Consider the following 19,138-nt stretch of genomic DNA (forward strand, 5'->3'; position numbering starts at 1 on the left):
TACAAGTGAATGGGCTAATGCCAGGCCGATGGGGCACCAGCCCCGGTAAAACCTTTACAGACCTGGGGCACAACAGAACCCAGGACAGGCTGTAAGTGCTTAAATTTTCCTCACAAAGTTAATTCTTTGTGCTGTTTAATTTTGAGGAAGTGACTTGCAGAGCTGGGGTAGAAATGTCAATGCTACATGTTAGTGAGGAGGTTTCTGCCTACAGGAGACCCAGTAAAGCAAACAGCCACTGTTGTAAAGAATAGTTGTTGGTAGTTTATTTACAACAAAATGCAACGAAAAATACAATATTAAAAATAATAAATAACTTGGAAAAAAACAGAAACTAAGTGATATGAGAAAAATGACAGTCAAATTCTCCTGCTGAGCCTTGCACTACTGAACGTGCAGAGCAAATCAAGACTTGGTCCTTCTCTGACGGTGGTGATGCATTGCCTGATGTTGCCATCAGTGCTCTAAATAAGAGAAATTAATTACTGGACATAACAGAATCACGTGGAATTATCACAGAAATGAAAGAAACCAATAAAACCTGCTTTAGTGACACCACAAAACTACAGGAGATCATAATTCAATGACCATGCTGTTCATTTAAAGCAAAACATTGTTAGACTTATTTAGCAATTTTAACTTACACATAGAAAACCAAGTCCAAACAATGGCAACAGAAAATCTCCTATTGACAAGATTTTGAATTCTCTCTTACTGCACTCACTAATTCATAAAAAGCATATACATTTGGCTTATTTCAAAGGATAACACATTGTTTTGAAGTTATAGTGCAGCAAGCTTCAAAGCAGTTTTAGCAAAGTCTAGCGGTCTTGTTACAAACTGAAATTCAAGGAACAAATATTTCAGTTTCAAAGTCTCTACAGCAGCAATTAATGCAAATTGGCTACTAGATGTCACAAAATCACCTTCCAGAATAATCAAAAAAGCCAAAGAACAAGGTCAAAGAGTTTCTTTCCATAGTATTTATCCAGTCCTTTACAAAATTAACCATTACATTCATAAGAAATCCCATTAAGTACATGTTTCAGGAACAACTTTTGTGGGTCCCTCCCTTTTTGATTTTTTAGGAGATGGACCCTTCTGAAGCTGCACTGAATTGCCAGTTGTTTTGTAATGATTGTTCTATCCAAAATACACAAAAGTACAAGCAAAGCCTGGAGGTTTTCATAAAAACCTGAACAAACTCATCACAGTTTTTGCTCTGAACTCTATTCTCCTTGATAAAAAATTCCTTGCCAAGTCCTAGCAGGGCTGCATCACGGGATTCTTGTCACTGTGGCAGAGGAGAGGAACACAGGCTGTGCTCACCAAGCTCTGAGGCTGCACCCAGGAAATCATCACAGCATTTATCTTTGCAAACAAAGTGAGGAACACCTGCAAAACTCTCTGTTTTAATCCTAATAAACATGTCTGAAAACACAACAGAAAGGGAAAAATCAGCACTGAAAACAACCCCCTCTCCTCAAGGTGTTGCACTGAAATACTCAGACCTTCCTTCCCATTTCATTTCATTTCGTGTGTGCCTGCTGGGAATATTCTAGAAAAAGCTCTCTTACCCTAAATAGCAGCCAACCAAACAGAAAAAGGCATTTAAAGATCCTGTCATTGACCAGATGGGTGATGAGTGCTGGGGACAGCAAGGCAGAACTCAGCATGATCAGTGAAAACACGAGTACTCTTATCCAAAGCAGGGGCACATTACAGAGCTTTTAATTGGCCTTGATTGGGCAGCAGCAGAGGCAGAGTGGCTGCTCCTGCCCCTGCCAGGGCTGGATCCAGGGTGGGGACACTGAAGCTGGGCACAGCAGGGAGGGTTCTGGCACTCTGACACTCCAGGGTCTGCCTCTCTCTTACATCTCCACCAGCAGATATTCACATCTGTCCTGTTCAATGATTTTCACAAATGACTTGTCCCCAAACCTACTTAATATCCTGATCAATGTATTGGAAATCAATCAGTTAAAATCAGAACAGACGGAACTGCTGTGGTCTAACAATCTGTGTCAAACCCAGATTCCCAAATGTGAATAGAAACAGTCACATGAGCACCAGGACACTGAATAGAGCTGAGCAAATTTGTCTTGGACAAATTAAAAATCCATTGAAACAGACTTTCAGGTGGAGCAGACCTGAACTATTTCTGTATGGGCCAAAGTCAGGCAATGAGAAAAGAACTAAACAATGTTTTATGTTTTTAAAGGTTTCCCTTTGCTGGCAACGTTCCAATCTTGACACTAAATCAATAATTACAATAAAAAATTACACATGATCCTATGATTCCATAATGTGCACCCTGGTTAAGATGAAATCATAAACCAGTGTAGGAAAGTTGTGTTTGCAGTATCACAGCAGCTTCTTTTTAAACAAAGCAGCATCACCCATCAGGTCAGCAATGAGTCAGAATTCCCAGCTCTGGAGGGAAAAGCAAAGCCAAGCATGGACAGGACGTGGGAGAATGCAGGACCACAGCAAACCTGCAGAGAGCTCCTGGACATTGCTGGCTGCAGGATTTTCACTATCAGACAAATGAACACTTGTTTCAGTGCAGGTTGGCAGTGAAATTGCTGCTGCTCCTAAAACCTCTCCCTAAATACCTCTCATTTCACAAAACCTGTGCTGCAGCTGCAGCCAGAGAGGAGCTCAGTGCATTTCAGCCACTGTGCCCCAGGTTTGGGCACCCCCAAACTGAGTGTTCAATATTCAGGGACAGCTCAGCTCCGAGAAGTCTCTTTTTCCCTCTATCCATGAACTGTCAGTGGTGGCACAAAGTGTCACCCACTGGGATCATGGTTCAGGGAGGAGCTGTCATTCCCTGATGTCAGCAAGGGAAGGAGCTGCAGCAGCCATGGAGCAGCAGCTGCTGTGGGGGAGAGCAAAGTGTCCCACAGAGGGGGCAGCAGGAAAGGGTCTCACCCAGTTCATGCTTTGAAGAGAAGGAAGGAAGAGCCACTCCTGCCATTTATTTTTCTCCTTCTTCCACCATCTACACTTCCCTCTGGGGAACATCCTTGTCAACAATTGAATTCCTGAGATTGAGGAGTGATTTCACACACACACACACACCAGGAAGATCACTTCTGGTTCCTCAACATCACCCACCACTGGTTTGCTTTTTGAAGTGACTGATTTTGTCCCTTTCCCCAATGAGGCAGTGCCTGCACCCAGCTCTGTCAGATTGTTCTGTTTAGCAGAGATTCAAGGCAGGAAAGAAAAAGGAGCCTCCTGTTTTCTTCCCTCTGCATTCAAGGTCTCCCAGCCTGACTTCTGCTCTTCTTCCAGCGAGGAAAAGACAGAATTCATTGCTTTTGCTTCTCAACTGGCACAATTCAGCTGCTTTTTCCAATGTCACAGAACACCACTGATGAACACCAACACTCTGAGCTCACAAAAGGACAGGGATAGTAAAATACATTATCTACAAGAAATAGGTGGTTCCTGTTACAAATTCTGTGCAAGGTAGAAATAGTTCAATGGCCTCAAAGTCAGTATAATTAATTACAACTGGGGCTTTGATACAGTGATATTTTAGGTTTGAAAAGATTTGTGGTTTGTGTTTTAGGCCCCAAATCCTGAGTCATATTAAGCAAAATGTGGATCTGTTGGTGTTCAAGTACAATGAGTTACAGGTCAAAGGTTTATGAACACACAGGAGAAGCCTGAGAGTGGGAAAGATTTTAAAATTGGTTATAAAAGAAAAAAATGGGAGGGTTTTTTCTGTTAACCCTGCCTTCTAGTTGGCACTAATTTGCCTCAGAAGTCCTTGGCAGATTTACTTAATACCTACTCCTAATTATAAATGCTGTGACCTAGATGAGGGTTTGCAGGCAGAGTACTGCTACAGAAAGATTGGTTTTCGTTTATAGCATCCCCTCAGCCTGTTCCATTGGTGGCAGTAAGATGCACCATATGGCTTGAAACACTACTTTAGGAATATATCAACTACTTTCTCTTGCATGCACTTTTCAGAAGGTTTTAAGGATCAAGTCTGAGGAAAGGAGTCATCTTTCCACACCGGAAAGATTTATCTGAAACAAACATAAAAACCAACCAACAAACCACCACGACCTTTGGAGCAATGGAGTTATGTCACTCTTGCTGTGGCAGACATGGCTTATCAGGAGGAAACATGCAGGGCTAATTTAAAAGGTTTTTTTCGATGGATCTGGAAGAGTGAGAGTTTCTGGAGCAGACTTTTTCCGAGGCCGATCTTTGGGGACTGTTAGGAAATCAGGAGCATCTGTGGAGAGAGGGGTTGATGGAGCACTAGATGGAGCGCTGCGGGTTGAGGAAGGCATGGAAATGCTAGAGATAGATATTGCCGGTGGGAAAATCCCAATCTTCTTGTTGGTAGCTTCCTGAGTGGCTCGTTCAAACTCTCGGACTTCATCCATTGTCATGTCTTCAACGAGAAGGAATGAAAGACAAAGGCATGTTAGAATAATTTCAAATAATCATTTCATTAACTCAGTTAAACTACTTCCATCCAAATCCTAAAGCAGGGAACGATTGCTTATCACGCATCTCATTAAGCGCTTCTCCGCATGAATGCCTCCCCATTGTAAGGTGCTGACCGGAGCACAATGAGCACAATGTAAGGAAACAAAGTTTTAAGTACATTAATCACGTCCTAATGATTCCTCTACCTGGGTCTGAGCTGAATAAAGATTGCTGCCTCTGGAATTGCTGGCAAAACCCAGCTATTCCACAGGCAACTAAAGAGTACATTTGGATACAGTCAGCCGGTAGCATTTTTCAGAACTTCAAACTTTCAAACTTGAAAAGGGTTTTAAATTTTTCATTTCGATTATAAGGCCAAGTGGGCAAAGGGTTGTCATGGTTTGTTCATCTGCTGTAATTATCAAGGGATGAAAAATTCTCTCTCCTTCCATTGACTTGAGCTGCAGCTTCATGCAAGGACCGAGCCTGTTTTGCTTTTCCGCCAATAAAGCCTTGAAGAATTCTCTCTCCCTTGACAAAGCCGCAAGATTCAAATGCTCAATTCCCGCGGCAGCAGGCAGAGGAGATGAGGATTAAAGCCCTGGGGAAGGAAAGGCGGGCAGGGCGCGGAGCTGTCCCGGAGCTGTCCCGGTGCTGCCCAGCCCCGCAAGAGGGCAGCGCGATCCCAGCGCGGAGCCGTGCGGAACCTGCGATAAACCCCGGCAGTGACATCTGCTACCACCCGGGAAGCTGAGCAGAAAATCAGCAAAGATCTTCTGGAACCTGCTGCTCCATGTCTGCAGTGCCTGCAAGACGCCCACCGAGCCAACTGAAGGCAATGTTAAGATTTTTGCTGAATGTCAAGTTAAATTCATAAATTTGAAGTATTTCATTAGATCATTTATAGATTCTTTGGGACACGAAAGATCAAAAATATAGAAATAAAACCAGGAGTCTTTTAATCAATTAAGAAGTCTCACATATTCGAGTGTCTGAAGCACAGGGCTGGCAGTGGGGATGACCAAATTTGTGATAAAATCCTGTTCTTTCAGGGCACTGATTGTTTTGCCCCTACCCAGGTGCAGACATGTGCAGCCTTGGCTGTTGAAGCAGCTTTCTGTTGTGATCCAATATTACATGAAATAAAAGCTTGCACGGTGCCTTGGCTCCCCCTGCACCACACTGCAGGGACCTCTCCAGCCCACACTGGCACCATTAGCAGTGAGAATCTGCCTGCTGCAGATCTGACAGAAGTGCTGGCAATAAACAGATGGTCCCAGGGGAACTGTACCTACTCATGTTGGAGAGAGGTTTGAACCTGTTTTGCTGGTTTACATTTCGTTTCACACCCTGTAACAGTGGGTGAGAATTTCTGCTCTCAAAGTGTCCCAAATCCCGCTGAAGTCACAGGGATTTTGATTGAGGAATTCTGTATGCTGTGAACCAAAAGCTGTCTTGGACAAATGAAGGGGACAGGAAGGTTTGTCAGTGCACTGTCCTTTGAAGGGAAGTCTTACTGAATGGAGCCTCCAAGAATTCATTTTCAATTCAGACATAAACACTTCAATTGACTTTTACTTTTCAGCTTATATTTGCTTTAATTTCCTTCTGCTGTGATATACACTCAAGTAAAACAGTTCTTACACTGAGCTAGAAAGACTCAGGTTCACTTTCTTTTTTTCATTAATAACAACTTCTGTTCTGACCTCAATGACAATTTTTCCACATGGAAACTACAGGTGGCAGACTTCATTCAGAACCAAACCCTGAAGTGTAGAGCCAAAATCTGAACTGATTGTCTGCTAAGGAGTAACCTTGATGTCAGTGAAGCTGCTGTGTCACGAGCACAAGAATTACCTGCCCAGGGACTGTGCAGACAACATCTCCTCAGGCTGGGGCCAGCTGGCACTGAGCAAGAGCCAAGGAAAGACTTGGAGCCCTTCAAGCCTTGCCCCACTCTGATTTCATGGCTAAACCCAGCACTGAGTTCCACAGCACCAGTAGCAGAAATAAAGGAATAATGACATTGCAGGGGCAAGGGCTGCTGCATCTTCTCTATTTGCAGAGAGTTTCAACCTCTAAATTTAGGCCTCTACTTGTGGGGCCCAAATTAGATAATTAAGTACTTTATAAAATCTCCAGACCAGAGAACATACACAGAAAGCTGCCCTTTCCACAAACCACTGCTGCATACTTCTGAAAATACTTCCCACCTTGTTGGTAGCTAATCAATGACAGTAACATTAAAGTTACCTTGAAAAGCGTGAATAACTCATTAGATTTTTTTTCCTGGTGAAAGAAAGAATTTTGTGAATCCCATAGAAGTTTTCCACTCCCCATGTTCTTGGCTTTTTGACTAGACCACTGTGAACTCCTGCATTTTTTAACTCTTGAAAGAATAGAAAGTAAAAATCCTCTTTAACCTCCTCTTTATGTATCCAAGTGAAATTTGAGCATTGTGTTTTCCTGGAAGCCAGGGAGCTGTATATGAGCCCAACCCCACCCTCCCTTACATAACTGGCAGGGTCACAGTGCAATCCAAAGGCAGGATTGCACTTCATGGAGAAAGATTCTGTTCTTATTGAAGCAAAACCTCCCCAAAATTCCACTGGCTGATCAGCAATTGGTTGCTCTTTTCTGGTCTGTGCAGGTGCATTGGCTGAGGATGGGCAATATGTTTCAAAAATTGACATACTCTTGCTTTGGCATGGCTCTCTATTTCATCCACAGCAGATGAATGTTGGTTGCAAACTTTAATGTTGGTTTTTTCATGCATATTTTTCTCGTATTCTCGAACATCATCCATAGTCATATCTGTAAAAAGTTCAAAATTGTTGGCATTTTCCATTGATTCAGTGCAAACTTAATTTTTTTTTTTCCTAAGGAGAAGGTTCTAGGAACACAAAGTCTTTCAGCAGAAGCCAACAAAAGATTTTTTAAAAAGCAAGGAGCAACTAGCTTTATGAAAATTACCTCATAAAGGTAGTTGTGTCAGCCAAGGAAGGTGCAAGGTTAAGTCAAGGGAGTCAGAGAACAGGAAGGAGTGGAAATTGTTCAGGAGTATCTGTGTAATGTAAGGTAGGCAGGTAGTACTGAAGTGCAGGCCTTGGCAAAGGCCCAGATCTTCTAAAGAGATTTTAGAAGATCCTTTGGAATAAAGGACAGATACAGAAAAATTATAAATACTTACTTACCTTTCCAGCACTTGCAAAAAGAGTTTTAGTTAACTTTGCATTGTACATCTCATAACCAGCAAAAATCACAGTGTTAGAGCCCACACCACTTTAGATTCCAGAAACTAACACTTAAACTGGTAAGTGAATTAATAGTGAGTATGTTAATGGTTGTGTAGCCTCAAGCAATTGAATGAATGATGAAAATTAGAAATATCCCTGAAATGAGGCTGATCCCAGCAGCAGGGTCACTGAGCACTGCCCAGCTCAGCCTGCCAGGTGCTGTGGAACACCAGGCAATGGTAACACCTTGAGCAGCATTTGTCACCAACCACAGCTCCAGAAAAACATAAAGAATCCAATAACTGCCTGTGACTCTTCTGAGTATCCCCAGGCTTTCCATAAATGCCCTGGGGAGTGAGGAGTCAGAGCAGGAGCAGTGGCAGGGTTTGGGCTGCTCTTTACGATGCTTTGGTAACTTCTGAGCCTCGTAAAAACAACCATCAACTTTTGACTCCAAACACTTCAAGAGCATTTTATTGGCACAGTCTGCTTACAACTGGGTGCCCCTTTGGTCATGCACTGTGATCTGCTCTTGAGGCTCCCATATTCCTCAAGTTTATGATGTGCCACTGGGATTTGGGAGTTCCTGGATCACACCACTCCCTGCTCTGTGCTCTGAGGCTCCTGCTGCATTTTATGAGGCAGCTTTTAAGGCAAGATACAACTTCAGCTTGATGTCATAATTCATCAGTAAAAACAAATACAGTCTGAAATTTTGATCAAGGAATTTTGAAAGGAAAGATGGAATACCCCTAACTGATACTCTATCAGTCTTTACTGTTGTCTGGAATGAGAAACAAGCTCAGAAGCTGTGTCAGTAACATGCTGGGATGCACTTTGCCAAGCACAGAACATGCTCTGTATTAGTAAGTAACACTGAGAAAATAGAATTGCTTAATAATAAAACTAAATAGAGTTCAGTAAATTAAACGACAAAACACATTCATACTTACAAGGTCAGTAACAGCAACCAGTCATGAACATAACACATTGTTTATTACACTGATCATTTGATTCATTTTATATGATTACCATCATCTCCAGGTCATTCTCAAACTTTCATTTCAAAAGGTGTTAATAGACACTTAAAATTATATTTTGGATGCTAGGTTATTATATCTATTTTATTAAGCCCAGATTTTTTAGGTTTTGTACTTATGCTGACAATTAAACATTTAAAAATACACTATATTAGTTAGTAAAAAGGCTCACTCTGACAAGGAAAAATCCACAAGATAATTGTGAACACAGTATTTCATCTGTAGAAAGAGTATTTTTGGCAGGGAGATTTTAGACTTAGGAGGGGAAAATCTATAGTGAAATGTTTTTGAGCTAAACCTGTTTGGTATGTTTGACTTCATGGCTGTTCATTTGTCATCATTATCAGTAACTCTGCTAAAGTGCAGCTGACACTTTGCTCCTCAATAAATTCTCCATCTCTCGCTGGATAGATATTTTGGGTAGACTGGGAGCAAATTTATGGGCTCAATTTTTACATGAAGTCAGGCTGTTTTATTTAAAGTTACCTGTTTTCCTGACTTGCTGCAGGGAAAAGAAAGGATTGTTCTATTTCAGGTAAAAAAAGAAACAAATCTAAAATTAAAAAAAAAATTGCTCTGAAGAACTCTCTCATTGGATATAAAATTCTCTCACTAGTTTACAGCTATCCCAATAGAAAAAGATATTTTTAGCAGTTTCAGTATTTTTATGACCATTACGGCACAAGATTTTCTTGCAGTATTGAATTTATAAGAACACTGTGATTTCAAAAGCAATTTTTTCTCTATTTCCAAACAATGAGCCCACTGAGTTGGAGGCTGAATTCCAGTGCAGGGCTGTGACACCTCTGAGATGGGTTTGCAGCAGTGACTCCCTGAGCAATGCACAATGCTCTGAGCTCTGCTGAGAGCTGTCCCTCACCCATGAAATGCCCAAATTGGTGTTTCCTGAAGCTTGAGGAGGGCCTAAATAAACATTCTAAATATATTGCCAAATTCCTATGGCATTTCCATGGCCTGTCTCAGAGCCTGTTTTAAGAGCAGCTGTGGTGATGGATATGTCTTACAGAAAATGCATGTAAAAGGTACAAACCAGTGAGCTCTCTTTAGACTCTGTGATTGCTGGTTTGATATTCAGATTGCCCTGTCCTGCTGGAAGTGCCCACATTCCCACAGCTGCCTCATGGATTCCAGCACTTTTTGCAGGCAGCTGCTGCTGAATCAGACTCCATAGGATTTATGCTTATCTACATCTTTTCTCAGAAAAGCTCCATCTTTTCTTTGTTGCAATCCATATCAATAGTTTCAGACTTTCCTAAAAAGCTGGAAATGTGTTGGGTCAGAAGCCTTAGGAATCTGTAGGATGGAATGTCGCAGACATTTCTTCATAGAAATCCTTTCTTTGGGATTTGTCCATCTTCTGGGAAGCAAAAGGCCCCAGAAGAAGAATGTAAACAAATTGTTATTAGCTGTTGTGAGATGTGGCAGGTGATCCTGTAATTAGCTCATTTTGCATTTTCCAACTAAGGGCCAATCACAAGAGCAGCTCAGGAGAGATTCCTTCAACACAGAACTTTGTTATTCATTCCTTCTATTCTATTCTTAGCATAGCAGTCTCTGCAAGCTCTCTCTTTATTCTTTTTAGTATAGTTATAATGTATCATATATTATATATCAATAAATCAAGCCTTCTGATCAAGAAACAAGATTCTCATCCTTCTCTCACCACAGTGACCGTCTAAGGTCACTGCGATAATGGAAATGGCTGCAAGTTAAGGCAGCTTTAAGAAGGAGCTTTATTCAAAACTGCACAAGGTTCTCCACAGAGACAACTCCTGCCTGCAGGGCAGGTGAGGCACTGGGGCAGGCCCACTGACATGTGGGATGGAAAGGCATCCCTGGCTGCTGCCCAAATCCAGCATCCCTGGAAAGGTGCAAGGCCAGCCTGGATGGGGCTTGGAGCAGCCTGGTCTACTGGAAGGTGTCCCTGCCCATGGAATGGGGTGGAAGGAGATGATCTTTGACATGGTTCCACCTCCTCCATGAACAATTCACACTAGGACCTGATGATCCATGAAAGCAGATGGGAACCTGCTGTTAATTGTCCCAGGCTTGTCCCAGCCCCCTGGAAGGGTTAATTTGCAGGTTAATTGGCTCAGGAGGACACTCACCATACCACTCATCCACCCAGGCAAACGCCTGCCGGTGACCGATCAGCAGGATGTCTCTGACCACCTGCAAACAAGGAAAGGGTTAAAACTTCTCATCTGTGTCTTTCAACAGGATTGAAGTGAGAAACCCTCTGGCAGTTCTGTGTCTAAAAAGTCATTCTGGCCCTGAAGGGCTCCTAGTCCAGCTTCCCACTGGAACTGGATCTGTTGCCAGCACTGAATCCTGGCTTTGACTAGCAAGGAATCCATTTGGGAATGTGTAGAAACACCAACATGTACGGGGGTAGAATATAAGTAAATAAAGATAGTATAGAAAGTAATCTTACCCCCTGAACAGTTGCAGCTAGGTTAATTATTAAAGATTAGGAGCAGGCCTGACTTTAACAGGCCACAGCTATAGCCAAGAAGAATAAGAGTGTTATAAAGGAGTGGCTTGGTTGGTGAAAGGGAACTGGAGTCTGTTGGCTGCTGTGAGAAGAAGGAAGAGTCAGTGCCCAGAGCAGCTGCCTATGAGAAACATCAAAACTCCAGCAATAGGGAACCCTTGCAATGTAATGACAATAGGACTATTGCAATATAATGACAACACCAATAATCTTTGGCCAGTTAGACATTCTGGATCTCTTTTTTTCCCTTCTCAGTTTTTTCAAACATGTAGCAGGTCAATACTATGAAAAATGTGATCACCTCATAGTTGTGCTATTCATGAATTGAATTTTTAGTAGACTGATTTCCCCCTGTCTGCTTCTAAGGGATTCTTCACCTCAGTGCTGTGTGTATGGGACCCCTGTGTACTCAAAAATACCTCAGCTCATAAATTGGTCACAGCACTGAAAATGTTATTGATAATTTTTTTCAACCTTAGGCCTGAGCAGCTCTGGGCTTTGTCAGGTTTGTACCCAGAGTGACGTCCTGGGCTCTGCTCCAGCTCTTTGAGACCTTGTGAGAGGTCTGAGCCTGGGCTGAGCTCCCAGGCTTCTCCAGCCATTGCCACATTCCTGTGAGTGCTCGAGTTCTGCTCACGTGGAGGATAAGAAACAGCTCCTGTTTCACTGACCTTGTGTACAAATTGCTCTACTCTGGTTTGAAGTCCCCAGACTTCGAATTTCACAGTCACAAGTTTGTAGGAACACATAATTGGCTGATGGGTCTCTCTCCAGCCTTCTTTCAATTGGCCTCTCCCAGTTTTCTGTGACTTGAAGTATTTGGGATCCTGCAGAACAAAGAAAACATACAGGGAAATGCAGGAGGGGAAGTTGTGTTTGTCAGTTTGCTAAAATAAAAGTTGTGAGAAGACACAAAACATGCTAACAAACACTGTGAAAAAGTAATGGGAAATTGACTTTTAAAATGCACTAGGCTATCCTAAAATCCAAGCCTGGCAGTGAAGCAATGGCAGCATTGACAATCATATCATCCAGGAGGTTTTCTGCTGTAGGAAAATCTGTTACTGCAAGTCATTACAGTGCAGTGCACTCCAAGGGTTATTTATGGCCTTGGGAAAAAAAAATAAAAATAGTGGCGTCTTCAGAGGCTGCTTTTCCACTGTCCCTTGGTGTGAACTGCTTGTACTTTCCACCTGTGCCTGTCTCCTGCAATTGTGTCCAGTTGGGGCTTTGACACTTCCACACTGACCCTGCCACTGCCACCTTCAGTTTGAAGTGCCCTTGGTCATCCCAAGGTAAGTGGGAAACTCCTGCAGTTTGTCCATCTCTGGTTACAACTGTGTCATGAGCAGACACTGAATAATCCCAACTCTGTTTCTCTTTCAGGGACTGGGAAATCAAAGGAACTACAACATTGAAATTACAACGTAATTTCATAAAACCATTAAAGGCATTGGTTCATCTTTTTAAAGTTTACATTCATCTGTACAAGATACAGTTTTATCTATGAAAGTGTTATTTTCTATATTGGTATAATTTTATTTCCCTTTATGTCCAATCCTGCTAATTATATCTTGTAAATAGAAATAATTTATGGTTAAGCACTGGTTGTCAGAACTTGAAAATTATGTCATTTCAGAAAATTCATAGTGGAGCTTCTAAAATCTGTCCTGAAGAGTAACCAGCAGTGCTCAGCTGTGTTCTTTCCCCAGTGCTGAGGTCTGGGAAGGTGCTTTGTTATAAAAGTAGTTAATCATGTACTTAAATAGTGCTTAAATTATGCATTAAATGGATGACAATCAGGAGAAAAACCACAAAAAACTGATAACTACTCCGATCTTCATTTTGCTTCATTCAGTGTGAGTTTATGTATCACCAGCATTCATGTTCCTGCTGTTTAGTTATCTCTTGACTTCTGGTTTTATCCTAAACTGAAGCTCTGCCACCAAAGCTTCTCTCCAAAGCTCTAATGAGGTGAGAGTCTTTCCTGCCTGTGAAAGTCACTGCTTTTATTGCTGACACAGCCTTTGCAAAGGGGAGACTTTGAGCTCACAGTATAATAAGGTTTCAATGTTAAATCACCATAAAACAGTTCAGCATCATCATTTATCAGAGCAACACCCCCTGCACAGCACAGCCCATGGTCACAGGCTGCTGCCAATCTTGTCACCCAACAGAGCTCAACCACAGATGGATCCACACATTTGCTGTTTGAAAGAGCTGTTTAATAATTGATCATTGCCTGAAGCAATCAATATAATAATAACACCAATAAAAAGAAAACAGGGAAGAAAACATAATATTCAAAAAGACACAACATTCTAGTTGGAGGTTCCTTAAAAAAAGAAATCATTACAGAAAATACGATTTCAAATATGGTTGCAAAATATTCCACTGTGAAATAAGGATCTCTAAAAAGGAAAATAGTTTCCTATAAGTCAGGGTCTGCTATTTCTTACACACACACACAGTGCTGGTGTGATGGAGCCATTGCCTTGATTCAGCATTTCAGATACACACTTTAATAATTCTGAGTGTTGTACTTCACAATCCTTCAGAGATAACCAGAGCTGTAATGGAGAAACTTCAGTGCAGTCCAAAGGGATTTAATGTAATCAATTTGAGTCGGTATCAAATATCAAGAAATTCTAACTAAAAATGAAATAATGAATAACTGCCCTGCATCACTGCTCATTTTCAAGTTTTATGGGTTGGGTCTGGTTTGGTGAGTTTAACCCAGCAGAGAAGGGGACACACAGTGGGGATCACTCTGAACTTGGTGGCCCACAAATCACCCACCAACTGCAATGCAACTGATCCATGCCATCACCCTCAGGTGCAAATTCCCTTAACAGCACCCAGAGATGGCACCTCTGCATGCCTTAACTCTGTCCCTTTTTCTTGAAGGACATGAGGATCAGTCACAAGCTGGCTGCAGAGCTCCATGGGAAGAGCCAGTTCAGCAGCTCCCATCAAAGAGCTCTCAGGGAAATTCCTGCCTCTCTGGAAACACGAACATATTGCTACTATAAAACTGCAGCCTGATGAATGGAAGCCAGAGCTCAGAGGAACAGATTCCCAGGCTGCTGTGTGAAAGTTCAAGGTGTTAAAGACTTTGCTGAGTGCTTGCTCAGGGAGCTGAGGCTCAGAGGCTGCACGAGAGCCAAGCAGGGGAGGCAAGGCACACTGACATGGGCAAGGTCAACCTGAGAATTCCATGGCACAAACGTTTGACAGCGGTGAGCTCTTGTAAGGAAAACTAATATCCCTGGCTTTAACCCAGCTGCTACAAAATTACATGTTTAACAACACCTTGGCTGTTTTAGAAACACACAAATTCTGTCTCTGTGCTGTGGATCATACAAGGAAGCCTTTAGGGGAAGATTCTCTACATTCACCTCTATATTTTTACACCTTTCCTAGGCCTCTGCTATTGAGCACAGCCGTGGGCAGCAGGCCATGCCAGAGGGACTTTGGTGGAACCAGCACTGCTCATCTCTGGCTCTTCAATGCCTGATCCAAAGCCTACTGAAATTAATGAGAACTTGGACAAGAATGATTTCATGTTCCTGACTCGTGGGTTCAAATTGCTAAATTTAGACTCACAACCTGGAATTGTTTCTGCAATTAGGCACACAAGGTCCTTCTGTAACAAAAAATGAGGCAGGGCTGATAATTTTCCATTAAAAGCAAACAGAAATTATATTGGTACCCAGCACTGCCTCTCTCAGCAGCACTCGTGGCACATGTACTTGAAGCTTTTCTCCTGTACCTAGAAGCTGCGCAAGCTGAACTTTGCTCTGACCCCACTTTTATGTTATTATTTAGATAATTAATTTTGTGTGTTTCTTATTTTTGCTTTTAGACACCCATGCCTTCCTTCCCAGAGAAGGCATCATCCAAAGAATACTGAGTCTATTCATTATTTTCCCCTTGATTTATCTACTGGCAAAATCCTCAATCTGTTTTAAATGTAATGGCATAGCTAAAATCTTTTTGTTTAAATAACCTTCTTGTCCTTTTATCAGACACAATTTATTAGGAAAGCCCATCTGGCAAATCCTTTTGCTAGAGGAGCAAAACCTACTCTGTATTTGCAATACATTATTGCCAGGTGCAGAGTGATTTAAAAATAGCACTTCTGCCAACAGAGCAGAAACATCACAACCCGTGAGCTGGGCTTAGTTGAGAATGAAATGTAAAATTACAATGAAATAAAAGCCTCTGGATGTGGGATATGGATTCCAACCTAGCACTCTCCCAGGTTTTATTACTTAGAGCTCGAGTCAATGTGTTTATTTACGGAGTCTATTATTTATCATTTAGCATTTATTTATTTAACTTTCCTCACGGATGTCACGTGCATCAGACGTGGAGTAAAAAGGCCTTTTCCAGGAAGCAAACCCAGCCCTGGGTTCTTGCAATGCCTTTTCACAATTAATTCTGACCTGTTCCTTTGTACTCAGAGTTAAATAATGAAATGCATTTGTTGTTTACAGAAAACCTGCAAATCTGCCTGGCACCCTTGCCCTCAGCTCTGCAGGTACCAGGCCTGACTGGGAGCTGCCAGAGGTGAGAGTGCCCCCTGCTTGTGCCATGCATCCTGCCCTCTCAGATCCTTCCTTCTCTTTAATGCCTGGATGAATTTTTTCAGATTAAATTTTTCAGACTCCTATGGCAGTATCATGGTGCTTTTGAAGTGCAATCATTTTTTTCCCTCTTTATGCTGAAGACCATTTTGTTTTATCTTGAATTTCAGAACCAATCATGGGTTTAATACCTGTCATCTGGCATTTCAGCATCAGCTGTAGTTGCTAGGTTTTAGATTTCAGCTTTTTTAGGCAGTGCTCAGGAAAGATTTATTGATGTAGAGATGCTACCACAGACATTTATGTAGAGTCATTTTTTAAGGACTTCTAAAAAAATTTCCATTAAATGGTATTTTTTGGAAGATCCAGCTAAATACTTAAGCACTGTAAATATTGGGACAGTTCTGAGGTGTTAAAATATGATAATCCAGCCAGCCTTTCTGTGAACTCACACACCATGGTGGGTAAGGAAAAGGAAATGTTCAGACTTTTTCATATCCTTCCCTGAACTCCTGTGCTGCCACAGTGCCCACACTCACTGGGGGCTGAGGCAGCTGGGTTGTTTCAGCTGCCATCATTTGGTGATGGGACAGAGGCTTTGCTGCTCTGAGAGCACTGGGACACCCTAAGGTGGACCTGTCCCAGAGCAGCTGTGCTGAAGGGGAAAAGCCAGCAATGGAAGAAGGAAACTGCAGCAGCTGCATGGAATCTGTTTAGAAGCAGCCTGGAAAGTTTATTCCATTTGTCCAGCTCTCCATTGCTTTGTTATAAACAGGAAATGAAACATTGTTAATTCTGAGAACTTGAATATGTTTGCACTGAACATTTTGCTCAGTAGCTCACAGCCACGGTAAATGTTTCATTTCATGAATGATTCACTGGGGGCCCTCACTCCTCAGCACAGCTCAGCTTTGTTCTTTTCTATATTTCAGACAAATATATCTGTCTATATAGCTGCTGATACATATTCATTGATGCTAAAGTCACAAGGAAATGACTTCACAAAATGTACAACTACTCTTACCTGCCTGGTACATTCTCTGTACAGAAAAACAAAATTCTGTACCTGGTGCAATATGTACATGCAGGTTTGGAAAACACAAGGCTCCTCACAGACAAACAGGTAAATTTGTTAGCTGGGGTCTAGAATTAACCTTTCTCCATTTGGAACCTCACATTTAAACTTAAAACTTGAAGGATTAGACCCACACTTGTAAGAAAGCTCTGTATTTGAGATGTGGCTGCTTCACAATGGAGTCTGTAGATGCTGATGAAGGTAAAGGGAGGTCACCTGCTTTAGGATACCTGAATTGCTGCAGTCTCACCTCCTCCAGCCTTCCACAAAGGCAGAAATCAGCTCAGCCCCAGGACAGAGCTGCACTCTGTGAGTGTGTGTAAGAGCTCCCAAATCTGCCTCCTGATTCAGCCCTGACCTGGAGATCTCAGTCCCCTGTGCCCTCTGCAGCCCCTCATCCTCAAGGGCATCCCAATCCCCTGGAGGATTCTGCTCCAGAGATCCCCCAGTGTTCCTGGGAGAGGCTCCCTTCAAGTGCCCTGCAATGAAGCAGCAGCTCTCCTTAAGCCTCCAGCTATCTGGATTCTTCACTTTTCAATTTTAGCTAATATTTAGAAGGAGAGAAAAGCAAATATGCACAAAGTTGAATTCAATCATTTTCCCTTCAGCCAGGACATTTTTGTGGAACACATTTCCTCTCCCAGCACCGGTGAGAATGAGCTGTTCAACTCAAATGGAATATTATACATACCAGGATTATTTATATATTTTGTCTTTTTATGTGTGAATCACTATTATGGAAATGAAAATGGAATCTCTTTTTAAGATTCATGTCAGGACAACTGAAAAACTACTTTTTAGATCATAGGTGGGAGGACACAGTGGCTTTGTCCTCCTACCTTCTATCAGGCTCATAAGTCCCAGCACAGGGCAAGCAGAGAAAGTCGTGTATGAAGGCTTTAAATTATTTAAGCCACTCTCTAGGATGCAGTATTACAGCTAAATAATGATATTTGCTGTTAAATCTCAAGTATATTTTTAATTGAAGAGGAATGAGCTCTCGTTAGGGTGTAAAGAAAACTAAAGCTCATTTCTAGAAGCTGCCAAACCTGCTGACCCTGAAAAAGAACTTGCTGTATTTTAAGCCTGTGGAAGAGCCACTGAAATGAAGAGATTACTGGCATGCCTGAAGTTAAAATTGTTCTCATTGGTCTTTCTGGATGGGAGCCAGGACATTTATCCTGTGGGATCTAATTGTTAAATCCTGAGGATTGCACTTCACTTTTAATCTTTAAACTTCGTATCAGTTCAGATTACATGATTTAAAAGCAGCCAAATTGTTGTTATTAGTGCAACTAAAATACCTTTCAAAAGCTTACACAAGCTGGGTTTATCTGAAGCTGCTGTTTGGGAAACACAAACCCTTTCTCATTTGCATAGAATTACTGTTCTGATTGAAAGCAGACAGAAATTACATTTAAAAACATAAAAAAATCTTTTTATAGTCTCTAAATTATGAAGGAGACCTCATCAGAAATGGGAATTTGGCATCATGTTTGTCATATGGTAACATAAAAACCCCCCAGTTTGTAAACTTTGGAAGTTGCACTACTTTCAGTTATTACTAATTCACAATCAGTTACAGCATGTACACAGTTAAATACTAAAGGTGTTCTTGCTGCTCTGTATGAATTCTGAAACAGAATTTGGTAGTCAACAGAAAAATCATCCATCAGTACAGAAAAAAACAACAGATGCTGGGCTATTTTTGTTGTTTAAACCCATATAAAATTCCATTTCGCTTGGAATCTGGTTTTTAAATTTGACTTTGAAATAGCAACACAAAGACTCTGAAATGCTTTTCTCTTTTAAGATGAGCCTGTTTTTCTGTATCAGGAGATTAATCACAGGGAAATTATGCTTTTATGGTTGGCTATTAAAAACGAGCAGGAAAGTTGCAAAACTGGTTGTCACCTTTGTGTTTACAGTTTCTGAAGTGCAGAGAATGAGATGAAAAATCTCACAGGATTTCTTTAAAGTACAGTCATATTATTGACCTGTTCCATTAGCAGCTCATTCCTAAATGGAACCAGAAGCCGTGGAGCTCAGATAAGATGATGGGACCAATAAGCTGTTTCATGAGGTGTTACATAATTTTTGATACTAAACAGATAGGTTTCATTATCTAAAGAAAGTAATAAAATTACTTTTCATTCCACTGTAGGCTCAGTTTTGCTTTATGACCCGTACACAACATTCAAAATAGGATCTATATAAATGGAAGA

General features: G+C 41.6%; 1 protein-coding gene across 1 annotated transcript in view; it reads right to left on the minus strand.

Moving 5' to 3' along the window:
• Positions 1 to 4,282: 4,282 nt before the first annotated feature.
• Positions 4,283 to 19,138, minus strand: part of PITPNC1 (phosphatidylinositol transfer protein cytoplasmic 1) — a 74,816-nt gene continuing 59,960 nt past the window's right edge. The window contains exons 7-10 of the mRNA XM_064728242.1: positions 11,921 to 12,076; positions 10,864 to 10,927; positions 7,154 to 7,272; positions 4,283 to 4,420 (exon numbers count right to left, since the gene is read on the minus strand). Of these exons, the coding sequence (XP_064584312.1) occupies positions 4,415 to 4,420; positions 7,154 to 7,272; positions 10,864 to 10,927; positions 11,921 to 12,076 (345 nt within the window). The 3' untranslated portion in view covers positions 4,283 to 4,414. The remainder of the gene's footprint in view (positions 4,421 to 7,153; positions 7,273 to 10,863; positions 10,928 to 11,920; positions 12,077 to 19,138) is intronic.

Source organism: Zonotrichia leucophrys, chromosome 18, assembly GCF_028769735.1.
Source record: "Zonotrichia leucophrys gambelii isolate GWCS_2022_RI chromosome 18, RI_Zleu_2.0, whole genome shotgun sequence".
Classification (NCBI taxonomy): Eukaryota; Metazoa; Chordata; class Aves; order Passeriformes; family Passerellidae; genus Zonotrichia; species Zonotrichia leucophrys.